The sequence below is a fragment of the Cryptotermes secundus genome, unplaced genomic scaffold (assembly GCF_002891405.2).
Source record: "Cryptotermes secundus unplaced genomic scaffold, Csec_1.0 scaffold446, whole genome shotgun sequence".
NCBI classification, from domain to species: domain Eukaryota; kingdom Metazoa; phylum Arthropoda; class Insecta; order Blattodea; family Kalotermitidae; genus Cryptotermes; species Cryptotermes secundus.
Genome location: NW_019731271.1, coordinates 1,799,731 through 1,813,717, shown reverse-complemented (window position 1 = coordinate 1,813,717; position 13,987 = coordinate 1,799,731). Strand labels below are relative to the sequence as shown.

At 38.4% G+C, this 13,987-nt stretch overlaps 1 protein-coding gene and 1 long non-coding RNA gene across 3 annotated transcripts in view; one reads left to right on the top strand and one right to left on the bottom strand.

Annotated features, from left to right (window-relative positions):
* Positions 1-9,122, top strand: part of LOC111866803 — a 17,254-nt gene extending 8,132 nt beyond the window's left edge. The window contains exons 4-6 of the mRNA XM_023856077.2: positions 439-630; positions 4,522-4,630; positions 8,009-9,122. Coding sequence (XP_023711845.1) covers positions 439-630; positions 4,522-4,630; positions 8,009-8,281 — 574 coding nt within the window. The 3' untranslated portion in view covers positions 8,282-9,122. The remainder of the gene's footprint in view (positions 1-438; positions 631-4,521; positions 4,631-8,008) is intronic.
* LOC117282507 overlaps positions 1-10,232 on the bottom strand; it is an 83,717-nt gene extending 73,485 nt beyond the window's left edge. The window contains exons 1-2 of one of the 2 annotated variants that reach the window (XR_004513262.1): positions 9,999-10,232; positions 1,749-1,864 (exon numbers count right to left, since the gene is read on the bottom strand). This is a non-coding gene — a long non-coding RNA (uncharacterized LOC117282507). The remainder of the gene's footprint in view (positions 1-1,748; positions 1,865-9,998) is intronic. The other variant, XR_004513264.1, reaches the window with a different exon arrangement.
* Between the last annotated feature and the right edge of the window lie 3,755 nt (positions 10,233-13,987).

The window sequence follows — 13,987 nt, the reverse complement described above, 5'->3', positions numbered from 1 at the left end:
AACCTCCCGTCACTTCATCTCTCTTCGATCCAAATATTCTCAACACCCTGTTCTCAAACACACTCAGTCTATGTTCCTCCCTTAATGTCAGAGACCAAGTTTCACACCCATACAGAACCACAGGCAAAATTATAGTTCTGTATATTCTAATTTTTATGTTTTTTTGACAACATGACGAGAAGACAAAAGGTTCTGGGCTGAATGGTAGCAAGCATTACCCGAGTTCAATCGCCTCTTAATTTCCTCCTGAATCAGGTTTCGATCTGTTCTCGTTGTTCCCAAATATCTGAACTGTGCCACATTTTCAAAACATCTGATTCCTATCTTTATGTCATGATTTTACCCTGTAATGCTTTAATGGACAACAGCTAAAATTAATTAATAATCACAATTTCACTTTCTTCTGTGTATCTACTGTGCCTATGTTCTTTTTCGCAGGTTCACTTTAAATCTAGAAGAACTCAGGATCATAATGATGTCCGAATTTGATATTAACAAAATTAAAATGAACTGGCTGCCAAGAAAGCTGGAATTCAGTGTTCGATTTCCAGAAATACATACTCAGGCCAAGTACAATATGAAAGGTATACTGGGAAACCTGGTACCAGTTCATGGACACGGACCCGCCTCGTGAGTATTGCTATTCGCCTCCTTACATTAAATACAATATTTGGTTACGTTGGAATTTCATGTAAATACGTGTTGGGTATGTAACGCGACAAATAACTTCACGCCGTCTTGGATATAGCGAATTTATTCCACATTCGCTCTTACAGTTACACAATTTACAATTTCTCAATTACTGCCATCTGCAGTATCACAATTACTTCTCCTGCTGGAGTCACTGTCATTCACTCGAAACTACTCAACTTGTAGCTGCTGGACTTCAACTCATACTGAATACTAGTAACTGGCTCAATACTCAGTACTCCTGAATCGAAGTCCAAGTCCAAGTCACATTGCGACTGACGATCAGTCATCCAGTATGTCTTGATGTCAAGTTCTATCTGAGGCTCATGACCAGATATTTATTACTCTTTGACAGTTACGGTCTTGTTATTGTGGGGCGCCCTCTCTGACGAGAGGACGGGTCTGTCTTCTGTATATGCTGCTGGCGCTTGCCAGCGCAGTCTTTCTGAGGTCCGAGTCCCTTGGGACTCGGGACCATATTTTACTATCTCAGATTTGAGAATTCCCTTTTCGTCGCCTCCTACGACTCGCAGGGTCACGGTGGAGGTATTCTAGCCCGCCCCACAAGGGGACCACTAATCCCAGTACTACCCCTGAATAGTGTTCGCTGCTCCTTATTTAGGCTCGGCACGGACAACATAGAGAACACCTTGCTGCTCGGCAACAGATATCAGGTATTGCTGTCGGGTGTTTCTACCTATACATTGCCTACCAAGAGTCGCTGCACGGACTCGCCTGTTGCGTGACGTCACAGCCTAGCGGGGAGGGGTGTTTACAGAGGGTTGCGTAACGATGGAAGGAGTGGGGGTATGTGACGTCACTCGCGAGAACGCAGAGTTCACGTGACCCCTACTTCCTGTTGCGCCATCCACGTCACAATATATATAAATTCAGTTTGTACCTCAGAGGAAATTCATTACGTCTCCGCCACAAAGATAAACTAGTCAATGCTGTTTATAGAAACAATCACTGTTTATTGTGAGAACCATACGAAACACACAGATATACTCTGCATGCAGAATGCAGTGCTTTGGTTTGTTACAGTAGGAGGTACTTACAGAACTACTGGTACCTGAAGAGTGAAGTTTCAGCGCTAGCCATAATCCAGAGTCCAGATCCTATCCAGACAGAATACGACCAACATCATAAGTAGAGCGAATCAAAACTGGCCGGCCTGTCAATAAAACATATATCATTAGCTAGCACGAAAATCGAACAATCTGCAACGGCAGAACGAACTCCTTCAGAACAAACTACATTGCAGAACAATCCATTAGGTCAGTTATCATATTATAGCAAACAGATATTGACTACTGTATATATATTGAGATCCCCTCGTTCGTGTCTCCACCTTATCGTGGTGAGGGGGTGTGAGTATGCCAAGGACCCTGAGAGCTATACCAGCTGTAGCGTAGCTACTGGGAGGGCCTCCCTTGCTGGACAGGTCAAAGGATAGGCATCAGACGAAGAGACACACCAAAAACCAAAAACTGATGCGGGAAGCAGCGTCATCGGCAGCGACTTGAAGCACAGGGCAAATGATGCTCGAGATGGTTCAAGTTCGTATAGTAACAGGCGTGACCAGAGTGGTTTGAACGGCTGTTGTACTGCGATGTGGAAAGCAAATTGAAAAACTACCCCATTATCACCTTTCCTAGATAGTCTCTTTCCAAAAACAGAGATACCATGTATGCGAGATGTTTTCTCTGGAGACAAAACAAACCGGAAGGGAGGAGAGAAATGACCAGAACACGAGGAAGAAGACGTAAGAAGATGCTGGATGACTTAGGGACAGAAGAAAATATTTTTATTTGAAAGAGAAAGCTCGAGATCGCATTAAGTGGAGGAACTATTTTGGAAGAGACTGTGGCCCTGTCGTCTGACAGATTACTGATGAATGAATATATTATAATATAAGGGATGGAAGCCGAATGGCGGAGCCAGGAGAAAAGGCCGTTGCTAGGCAACGGCCGGTAAATACATTTCCGCGGCAACAGGCACGTCATCAGGTGTTAGGCATCGCACAGTAAACACGCTCCCACGTCATGAAACAAGATGATCATTGCTAAGCAACGAATAAACATACAATGATAGAGGAACCAATGGAGGTGGGAGTTGTGGCAGGAACAGAGCGGTTGCACGACTCCAAGAGTCGTGAGACAGTAAAATACGATGAGTCCCGTGGAACTCCGAACCAAGAATCACTGTTTTGGCGAGAGCCAACAGCAATTTACCAGAACAGACCAGTTAACCAGTTGTGGGTGGTCTGAAGGCTCTCAGAGCCCTCAGACAGTATGTAATATATGGCCATCAGACCCGTTGGACTCGGAACCAAGAATCACTGTGCTGGCGAGGACCAGCATCAATTCAGCCGTCAGTGAGTCGTCACTCGGGTCCTGACAAAGACAACTCCAAAAGTCGTGAGACAGTAAAATATGGCCATGAATTCCGCGGGACTCGGAACCAAGAATGACTGTGCTGGCGGGGACAAACAGTAATTTACCTTTTCGTCCACTGGATATGGTGTTTTCTACAAGGCCCGTGCCGTGATAAAGGGTGCACAGAGCCCATAGCAATCTGGCTCATAGATAGCGGTAAGGTTGTCAGCCCTACGCGCTGGCCGCCCTTTACCCCCAAGAATATTCAAAGAATATTCCTGGTACATTTCTATTAGAGGCTGAGTCGACCCCAGGGCCATAGCGCGGCTGGAAGGTTTAGGTCAATTGAAAAAATCCAGTGACCTCTTAGGGATTTGAACCCGCGACCTTCCGGCTTGTAGCAAAACATGTAGTAGTTATTAAATAAAACCAATGTAAACAATTAGATTTATTTTAATGTTGTGTTGACGGCCAGAATACCACAAATAAATTTATGAACTTTTTAATGTGGGAACATTGTACTTTGGGCAGTCAGATTTTTGGATGTGGTGAAGTTTAGTACTCTAACTCCGTTATCATCACTAATTTCGTGTAAACTCTCATTCCCAGTTGGTGGTTTGAAAATGTTTTCTCTACTTACTTCGGCAATGATATATCCTAACAAATATTTTCATATGGTATTTATGGAATTTATCGAATAATAATAACAATAATAATAATATTAATAATAATAATAATTTGTTATTTATTTACAATTTCAAGCAATAACAAAAATTTTCGATCGACTAGAATTAGAATGTAAGATCATTTGTGCTGATCCATAGACTAAACTACATATCAGTGTTGGATGATAAATTTACATTTCCTAAACAGTGTATTATCCATATAAAGTTTGTAGGACTTGAAGTCTGTAAAATAGTAGACTTTATTAATTCTGTCTGGAACTCCAGTGTCAGTATATGGCTATTGTAAGTTTACTTCTCACCACACCGGCTTAAGAACCAAATATTTAATATAGAAATAAGATTTGAAGAATGTATTTTAATAAAATTAAGGTCAGCTTTGTGATTCCACATGAGAGAAAAAGAATAAGTTATCACTGATAATACAAAATGTCTTACGCTGTCACAGGACACGGTCCAATGAGAGGCTCTTGTGAACATAATAATGAATTGTCCAGTTCCTTTAAGAGTGAGGAATTTCGTGACCAGTTTATGGACGGGGCTTCTCATGTAGCATTCTCTACAGAGTTGTTTCTCAGAGTCATAAATGACCAGATGTGGGATGTTATAAACTGTCACTGAAATCTTTGGAATTATTTTTATCTCCACATTCTTAATAAACCCAAAATTTTTATAAGTTTAAATGTGGGCACGACAATTTTTTTCTTCTGAATCACTATCCTTTTAGCAATATAAATGGCTTTTTCATGAATGTTTTCTCCGATAAACAGAATATCAGCCATCAACGTGAACTTGACTGGCATGGTGGATCTCGGAATACATAATAATTCTCTGCACATCAGGAAGTTAACTCTTAACTATTTCATTGAAGCATTTCGGGTAAGTACGGATAATATATTTTTATTCTATTATAATTCATAACTCATTATGGTAGCAGTATTACAAGTTGTAGCAGTAGCAGTCCATACAGATGTATAGGCCCTATCATTAGCAGTAGCAATAGCAGTAATAATACATATCGTAGAACAGAACAAAATAGTAAGTGGGCAAACGAGCACCACAACTAATATTTAGTGCGCTTCCCTGTCAGCAATCGTGCATCCTGACTAAATTGTGTTAATGTGCTGATTGAGACTTTATGGAAGTCACTATGGTTTAGTAAATATGCTCCTAGCTGATAGTTCCTGAGTCACACAAGGGATCCACAATAACACAACACATATAAAGCCATTCCATTATTTTTTCCTACATTTGTTACTACAAGGGATATCATCAAGTGATGCCAGTTTTATTGGTGTTTATAAATGAGAGGGAACTTTAGCTCTTCTGCAACAAATGTTAGCTGTTTCTTATTGAGCCACAGTACTTCCCCAACTTCTGCTGATAGCAGTGCCATGGTAGCGTTAAATTCTCCCTTTACTTTTAATTTAGCACATCTTGAAGATGTGTGTGGGGTATTCAAGCAAGCCCCATGCATAATTAACATTGGTATTTTATGTAAGTGAGTGGGCAGCTTCACCTTCCGGCTCCAAGTACCCTCTGGATAGGAGGCTGAATAAGTCCTTGAAGTTGATGTGATAGCTAAGAATAGAACCACGGTGGTCAGCCACCTGCTCAATGCGTAGTAATATTGGATGTCATTCAATTGTTGTGGTGACAGCATATACTTTTGTGTTAACATAATTGAACATTTTGTCCCACATTGGAATTCTCCTTCCCTTACTTTCGGGAAGAAAGTACAATGTTCAACACACTGTAATTTCTGCGTTACTTTATACCACTGGACTTAGAGGCTTTAAAAATGGGATCTATTTTCTAAATTGAGGTGCATCATACGATGGATACTGTGTGAACCATCATCATACGAGTCTCTACAGATGCACATTTTGTGACCTGACAGATGGCAGTCTCACAAAACAAGTTAGGCTAATTACTCATAAAATGTTATAAAATGAAGTACAGCGAAGTCTATAGGACCTATAGGTACACATTTGTTTAATGCATTTCCCATTCTGTGTGGTCTAAGCACACAAGATGCTTCTTTGACATTTCCCATTTCAGCATCGCTTTACAATGCTCCATTAGATAGCTCCACAAAAACTAGGAGGAACTGAAATATTTTTCCAGTTATTTAACAATGCCTACAGTATAGATACTATACTCGTATAGCGTCAATCTGTGAGATGACTGATGAATCAAAAAGGGTCTGGAAGCAAGCGGTCATGACCTATCTGAAGCAATATCCTGGCATTTGCCTGGAGGAACTGAGTAAAACCGTGAAAGCCTAATTCAGATGGAAACTGAGTGGGACACATTACCTTTGGTCTACATTAATAACAATTTATTGGGTGAAAACATGAATACCATAGAGAGAAATATTCTATTAGATGGAATTAGATGGGTGATACCTAAGAAATAAATCTGCGGAGAAAACTAAGGAAGTTATATGTTGATGTTACATCACCAGAATACAGAGAAAAATCATAATGTAAATACATCTAATAAATTCTTCTGAAGATTCTAATAATGGGAAAAGAATGTAACAAATAAAAAAATTGCATTCATGAAGGTGTTAGGGGAGATCTAATGTGATAAATGCTTGCTATCATTTTGTTCATAATCTTTTATCTTCCCAACTCCTTTCTAGATACCTTGAGGATTAAATTATAGACGACCATAATTTTACCTCTTCATTTACATATATGAATTTGAAAACTTGTCTCACGCTAAAGGAAGGGTGTTGAGAACAATTTGCCAGGCAATATCTATGGAAGCAAAAGAGCTAAAGTAACACAACGATGGAGAAAAATGAACAAAGCTTAATAAATTGTACTCTTTGCCAAATATTACTAGAATGATGAAATAAAGGTGGAAGAGACAAACAAGCATGTAGAACATGTCGCGCTGGAGATACAAATTTTAGTAAAAAAAATAGGGCGAAGAGATCTTAGAGATAAATTAGAGGATAATGCAATTTATTGTCATCAATTTTAAAGGAACTGGGTGTAGACTGGATTCAAATGAATCAGGATATGGTCCTTTGATTACTTCTTGTCAGTATGTTATGAACCTGCAGGTTCCATAAAAGGTGGAATATTTCTTGATCACTTAAGCAGCTGTCAGTGTCTCAAAATAAATGTCCCAGGCAATTGGTTATACATGACAACTGCCAATGCATTCAAAACTTCTATCACTGTAAAAATAAATATTGATTTTAGGAGTATTACTGACCATTTTGGCTATGTTCAATATTCACATAATTGTTAACTTCCAACTTCATGACAATGAAAACTGAGGAAAAGAGAATATTGTAATCATACTTATATTAGTTTAATCTGTGTAATAATAATAATGGAATAATAAAAAATATACATATCAGAATGTAGTGAACTTATGTGTAATCCAGAATGTGATAACTTCAATACAATCAAATATACACAAATTACAATAGTAACACTTTTACTGACATCTTTAAATCACACTATAAATGTTCTACAAGTTCAGATTCATTATATGAATTAAGCCATAAGGCATCTCTTCTAAATTAACAATATTTTATACTTAAATTTCCACCACAAAATATTCTTACTCATTCTCTGTGTAAATGTACAGGATGAGGACTGCCTCATGAGGAGTCTGTACCTCTGATTCTCTTTCTGCATGCTTCAATTCTAGATGGATCTTAACTTTACATTATTTTATATAATGTACAAATTTTTGTACATAGTCCTTAGTACACTGCATTGTATATTACAACAACCCTTCTGTAACCCCTAGTCACTGCACAGTATGAACATGGCACTAATATATGAACACTTATAGAGTACAGATACTGTATATTTGGATTTCTAATCCTTTCCATTTTCTTCACCATTAGTTCTAACTGGAGCAATTTCCAATTTTTGCACATATCTCTCCAATTTTACTTTACTTTAAACAATTATCAAAAAACTAAAATTCTATTTCTAGACATTTTTAGGTGAGTCAATGGTAAAATGTCTCCAGTTTCTTTTAGAGTTAATAAATACCCTAAGAGGAATTAACCCAGCAACGTTACTGTAACCCTCAACACACCATACTTGATGAGTCTGTTAAATGACTTGATAAATGAAATGTACAGATGGACAAACTTACACACTGTACTCACTGTGCATTCACTTTATTCACCCCCATGCATAAGACAGAAGAAAATAAAGGATATCATCTCACACAACAAAATATCCTTTTACACCTCATCTATCAATTTTCATGTTTCAGATCAACATGACGAATCTGATGGGTGGTGGAAGAATTAGTGAACTTATGAATATGGTGTTGAGTCAAGAGGGCACCGAGATCCTGGAACTAGTGAGGACAGATGTGACATATGTCAGTACAAATTGGTTACACATTGTTGCAAATGATGTACTACAGAAAATGAGTATAAGCTTCAGTGGGCTGTTAGACTTTATAAAAAGTGCTGGAACAAAAAAGGTTAAGGAAATTTTTAATTTATATCCTTTCAAAAGTGAAGCTAAATCTTGTACATAGTACTAAAAGATAAATTTTTTAATACTTCTGACTATTTCAGTAAATGGAATCTAATGTCTAGAGTTCAATGTAATGCTAATTATTTCGAGTTTTGCCATTTTATTCACCAGTATTCAGTCAATCTGAACTTCAAGAGAGTTGTTCCAGCTATAGTGGTAGTGGGAATCAAACAGTATACTCCTTCTTCTTAGTTACAGCTAATACATACTGATTATACTATCAATGTTAATAAATATTTGGGAATTATCATCCATAAAATGAAATTGTTAGAGCAGACATTTTCACTTGTGTTTCATGCACACACTGCCATCTAGTTACTGTTATATATTAAACTTCTTGTCATTACTAAGATAATGACTGCAATATGTGTTACTGAATGGTACTGAGGTGACTTTATCTCTTCATTATACATACCGGTGTGTGCATATATATGCTTTGATTGCAATGTTTAGCATTGAATTGAAAGAAGAATTATAAGTGCTTTGGAAGTGACTGTGGCCTAGTTTAAGATATTTCCCCAGGATTTATCTGGAGAGGCAGAAGAAAATCATGAAAACCTGTCAGGATAGCCAGCCTCTAGACTATATTCAGACCTGATACAGCCAAAATGTAAAGAAGAAGTGTTGACCATTAAATCGCAAATTATGAGAAAGAGATTTTAAACAACTCGCTGAAATCATGTCCTTGCATTCGGTCATTTGTCATACTTACCACATGAGATGTATGCTAACTGCAGCAGTAGAAAGGGTTTACAAAACTAAGATAATATTATTATGCACACCTGTATAGTTCTTAAGCCTATAACCATGAACGATAATAAAAGCATTCTGTAGACAATCAATTTATTACCCTTTCATGAATTAAACTACAATTAAATACTTCCCGTTGATAAGGACTCAGAAGTATAAAACGAATTCTCAGTAGCTGCATACAAGGATACATAACATAAATAACAATTAAAATATATGTAAGAAACTAATGACTGCAAATTAAAATACAAAGCTATGATTACTGGGATACCCCACGGGTTTGCACTTAGCCCCAGTCCTTGTCCTCCTCTACAAATCATAGACTGTTATTCCCTACATAGTTTACTCTTATATCCTGCAAATGAAGGCAGATGAGCCTCCAAAATGTTAGGAAGTATCTACCAGACTACATAACCTCACATCCCACAAGACAGTAATATTCATAGATAAACTGAATTTATAACCATTAATTTAAAAATTCCATATTGTTCAGACTGGTTCTGAGGCCCACCCAGCCTCCTACATAACGAGTACCAGGGACTCTTTCTCTGGGGGCAAAATTGCTGGGATGTGGTCCTGGCCACTCACCTCCAACTAGTGCTGAGGTAACGAATGCGTGGATTTACACAGCCATTCCCCCATACACCTTCATGGCACAGTATTTAATTCGTTAAGCACTGGGACAAATTTACCTTTATAACTAAAATATATCCCTATTCAGGTGTGCCAAATTATACGGAATGAAAATTGTACTTGTTCATCGCCAGAATTAAATTTTGTCTTAACCACAGACAAACAAACAAAAAATTTAACACACTGGGCACTTCTTTAGGACTACACCCTCTCAAGTGGAGAACGTAACAGTGAGCGTATTTAAAAATATTTTTCTTTAAGATGATTGCCAGTATTTACACAGAACTATGCGCCTATGTAAATTTTAATTCTTTTAGCTTTACTGTCTTTGGTACCTTGAATTCCTTGACTTGTTCTCGGTGTATCAAACTTACTGTCCATCAAATGGTTTCGCAATCAGCTGCACCCTAGATGCATGCATTACTACCTAACCCTAACATCCACTGCACTGTATCACCTAATTTCCTGGAATTACTGTTCTACTCGACATACACAGAGATCAGTACCAAAGGGAATGATTCAGGTTTCTTTATTCTGGATTATCAATGACCTCAATATTTTTTCCTATTGATATTTTGCGTAAACTTTATCACATACCATACGTGTGCAGGATTGTGCTTGTATGCCAAAATACTTTGTTTTTGGATGCTATGGCGAACCTCATGCACTGAGGGCCTTACAATTATGTGTCGAAACAAAAAAAAATCTACCGAGACCATTTTCGGTCCATCATCATCCATGACATAGATCCTGCCATACGCTGACCTGTTTACGCTTCTGCATTATCGTTTTTGCTGCATTGGCAGATGAAAGTTCAGCTTTGTGCCTCACTTCTTTGATGAGAAACGGTTCGATTGCAAGTATGTAACCCAGTTGGGAAGCTTTCTATTTCGACAGGAGAGGAGCATTATTCAGAAACAAATCTTCCGGGCCTGCCTGCAATCCATGGACTCTTTCGTTTAGGTGGTACTAGGTCGAGGTGTCACCAGGGTAACTGGAAACCGCAACGCAACTGCGATTTCCGAGAATTGTTATCAGCCTGAGTTGAACACATGTTATTGAATGGAGCAGCGCAAATTGAGGAAACGGCAAGGCAACTCGCGGAAAGACTCAGAAACTCATTTTCCAGGCAACGGAGCATGCCAGTTTTCTCTCAGTTGCGTTGCCTCATGGTTTCCTAGTATCAACTGTTCTGTAACGCGCTTCAGTGATTCGTTTGTTTGTTAAGGTGGCACGAAAGGTTGCCGAAGATGCTAATTTTAATTTTTTTTGCAGTTAATTGAGCAAGAGCCTGGTATATATGACAAACGCCACTCAGATTGTGCTAGGCGGGTCAAAATATATTTGGCTGGGGAAAGAATTTCTCATGAGAGGAAGGAGTCTGGATCCAGGTTAAACAATATAAGCGCTTCAGTTTAAATTGTCATAGAAGAACGGACGCACCCAATATTTTCTTTTCCTAATATTGCATTCAAGCATCCTGTTGCATTAATACATCATTTATTTCACATATAGTTCCGTCTTAAAAATAAAACTTATTATATAGCCAGCCTTCTTCTTCCACATTACATGGTTCGACTGTATACGGCCATCTTTAGGTGTCTTCTATCTTGCTGAAACTGTTGCACCGCATGTCAAAATTTCGTATCGCGTGTGAACGTGATATTTCCTAATTAAAATAAATTGACATTAATTTAAACAAATGAATTAACACCCCGATATTTTCATGCGGTCGTCGTCCTCTCTTCTCATGCCGTCTCAACTACCACCATATTATGATAGGATCAGTATTATTATCTACCATTGCAGAAGGTAAGTGCACGAAAATAAAAAATACAATTATACATTACGTTGGACGAACATGCCCACTTAAGATCCTTAAAATAATGTGAGAAACTAATCAATCATAACTTTCTTCAGAGTGCGTCTGCTAATCTGGAAACCAGTTCTTTGCTTGAAATCGATGACTTTCCTCGGAAATTGCGGTTGCCAGTTTCCTTGGTGTGACCTCCGCCTTATATTCCTAACATGTCAGCACCGTCGGCACTATGACAACTTCGCTTCGAACAAAGTTACACTAGATCCGAGTGACAGAATCATAGCGCTGATAGTCGGTTAATCCGCGGATAATACTCTCCACAGTTCATGTTCATGTTCATTTATTTCAAATTCAAGCAGATCCAGACAGGTTGAGAATTATATTTACAAACCACTGGCTATAGAATGAGTCACATATCAGAACAAATGTTCCAATTAATCATTGGAACAAGTATTGGCAACATAATGTAAAATATACATAACACAGACATAGAACATAAATGAATTTGATTACAAAAAAAAAATGAATGCAAATGAAGAACGTATTAACCATTCATACAACAAAATTCCTCCAGTTTGTAAAAACAGTGCAACACCAGATACCTTCTTAAGTAACTCTTAAAAATTTTAGGCATCTGTATAAGCTCTTTTAATTCAAGTGGTAATTTATTAAAAATTTTAATACCAGTGTAGTAAACACCATCTTGATACGATGATAGAGAGGAAGTAGGAAAATACAAATTTTCACAATGTCTTGTCTGTATATTATGCCTATCGTAAGTAGTTAACAAAGATTTCTTTAGAACAAGCAACAGGATTAAAAAAAACACAAGTATATTGACATTTCAATGGTAAAATCTCTGTCTAAAAAGATCCCTACATTAGGTCCTACTTCCATATCCTGTCATTAAACGAACAACTCTTTTTTGTAACATAAAAAGTTTTTTTGATATTGGTAGATTGACCCCAGAATGTAATAAAAGTAAAGTAAATCTATCCGTGTAACAGGCCGTGAAGGCCCATAGGGTTGTGAGACGTTGAGGGCCCCACGTTATCTAGACAATTGGCTCAGAGATGGTGGTAAGTTTGTCAGCCTTACGCGCCGGCCGCGCTTTACTCCCCATGAAAAGTATTTAATTAATTCCTGGTACTCATTTCTGTTGGAGGCTGAGTCGACCCCAGGGCCATAGTGCGGCCGGAAGGATTAGGTCAATTGCAAAAAATCAAATGACCTCATCGTAACTTGAACCCGCGACCTTCCGCCTGGTAGCATAGTGCCCCCCTAAGAAAGAAAACCATAAGATAATATAGAATGAGATAAGGAGTAATAAATCATTACCAATGATAAAAGCGACATATAAGGTTTGACTGATCTGATCATATAACAAACTCTGGTTAATTTGTTTAAAACATTGTCAATATGCAAATTCCAGGAAAATGTGTTATCCTTTACCAGACCAAGAAATTTAAAGTGAGAAACCTCAGAGATTACATTATTATTACAAACAAGTAATGTCTCAGTCAATACAGATTTTTTTGTCTTAAATTGCATACAATATGGCTTTAAAAAATTGATAGATAATAAATTTGATTTGAACCAATTATAAACTATTTGAAGATTTGCACTTTTTCGCTTAGTGGGGGGTGGAGTTCAGCTGGGTCCATTCGGCACGGCGGCCACTGATTGGCTTATTGTACCTGCCCCGGGTAATTATGATGATGGAGAATTTGGTGGAATGAAGATTGGCAGGGGAAACCGAAGTACTCGGAGAAACCCCGCCCCAGCGCCACTTTGTCCACCACAAATCCCACTTAAGCAGATCCGGAATCGAACCCGGGCCGCTAGTTTAGTACCTAGAATATCAAGTTTTTTATCCGTAACTATAAAACTAGTATCGTCGGCAAAAAGAATGGGCGTAGCTGATCCACTAATGGCTAAGGGGGAGATCATTGATATACAGTAAAAACAACAAAGGTTCCAGTACAGAGCTCTGGGGAACAACATGTCGAATTTCAGACCAGTTCGATACTAAATTATAGTGAGTTGAGTTGGATCTCAAGTTGAACACCATGTGATCAAAATTTATCGGAGTAAACAAGCACAGTAAATGTCAACAGTACTTCCTTATAGTACCTCTGGGACCCTCATGAGCAAAGACGACAGTACGTATCAATATTGGACGTGAGGCCGCGCCATAACTAAAGCGGTTAGTCGCTGGCTTTCCACCACGACGGCCCGGGTTCGATCCCGGGTCTGGTCAAGTGGGATTTGTGGTGGACAAAGTGGCCCCGGGGCAGGTTTTCTCCGAGTACTTCGGTTTTCCTTGCCAATCTTCATTCCACCAATTACTCCAAAATCACTCTCATCTATCATCTGGGGCTGGTACAATAAGGCAGAAGTGGCCGCAGTACGAGTACAAGGGACTTAGTCCCACACCATTAGCAATAAAAAAAAGAAATTGGACGTGTAGTTTACAATGGTAACTGCTGTTTGGAAAAAGAAAGT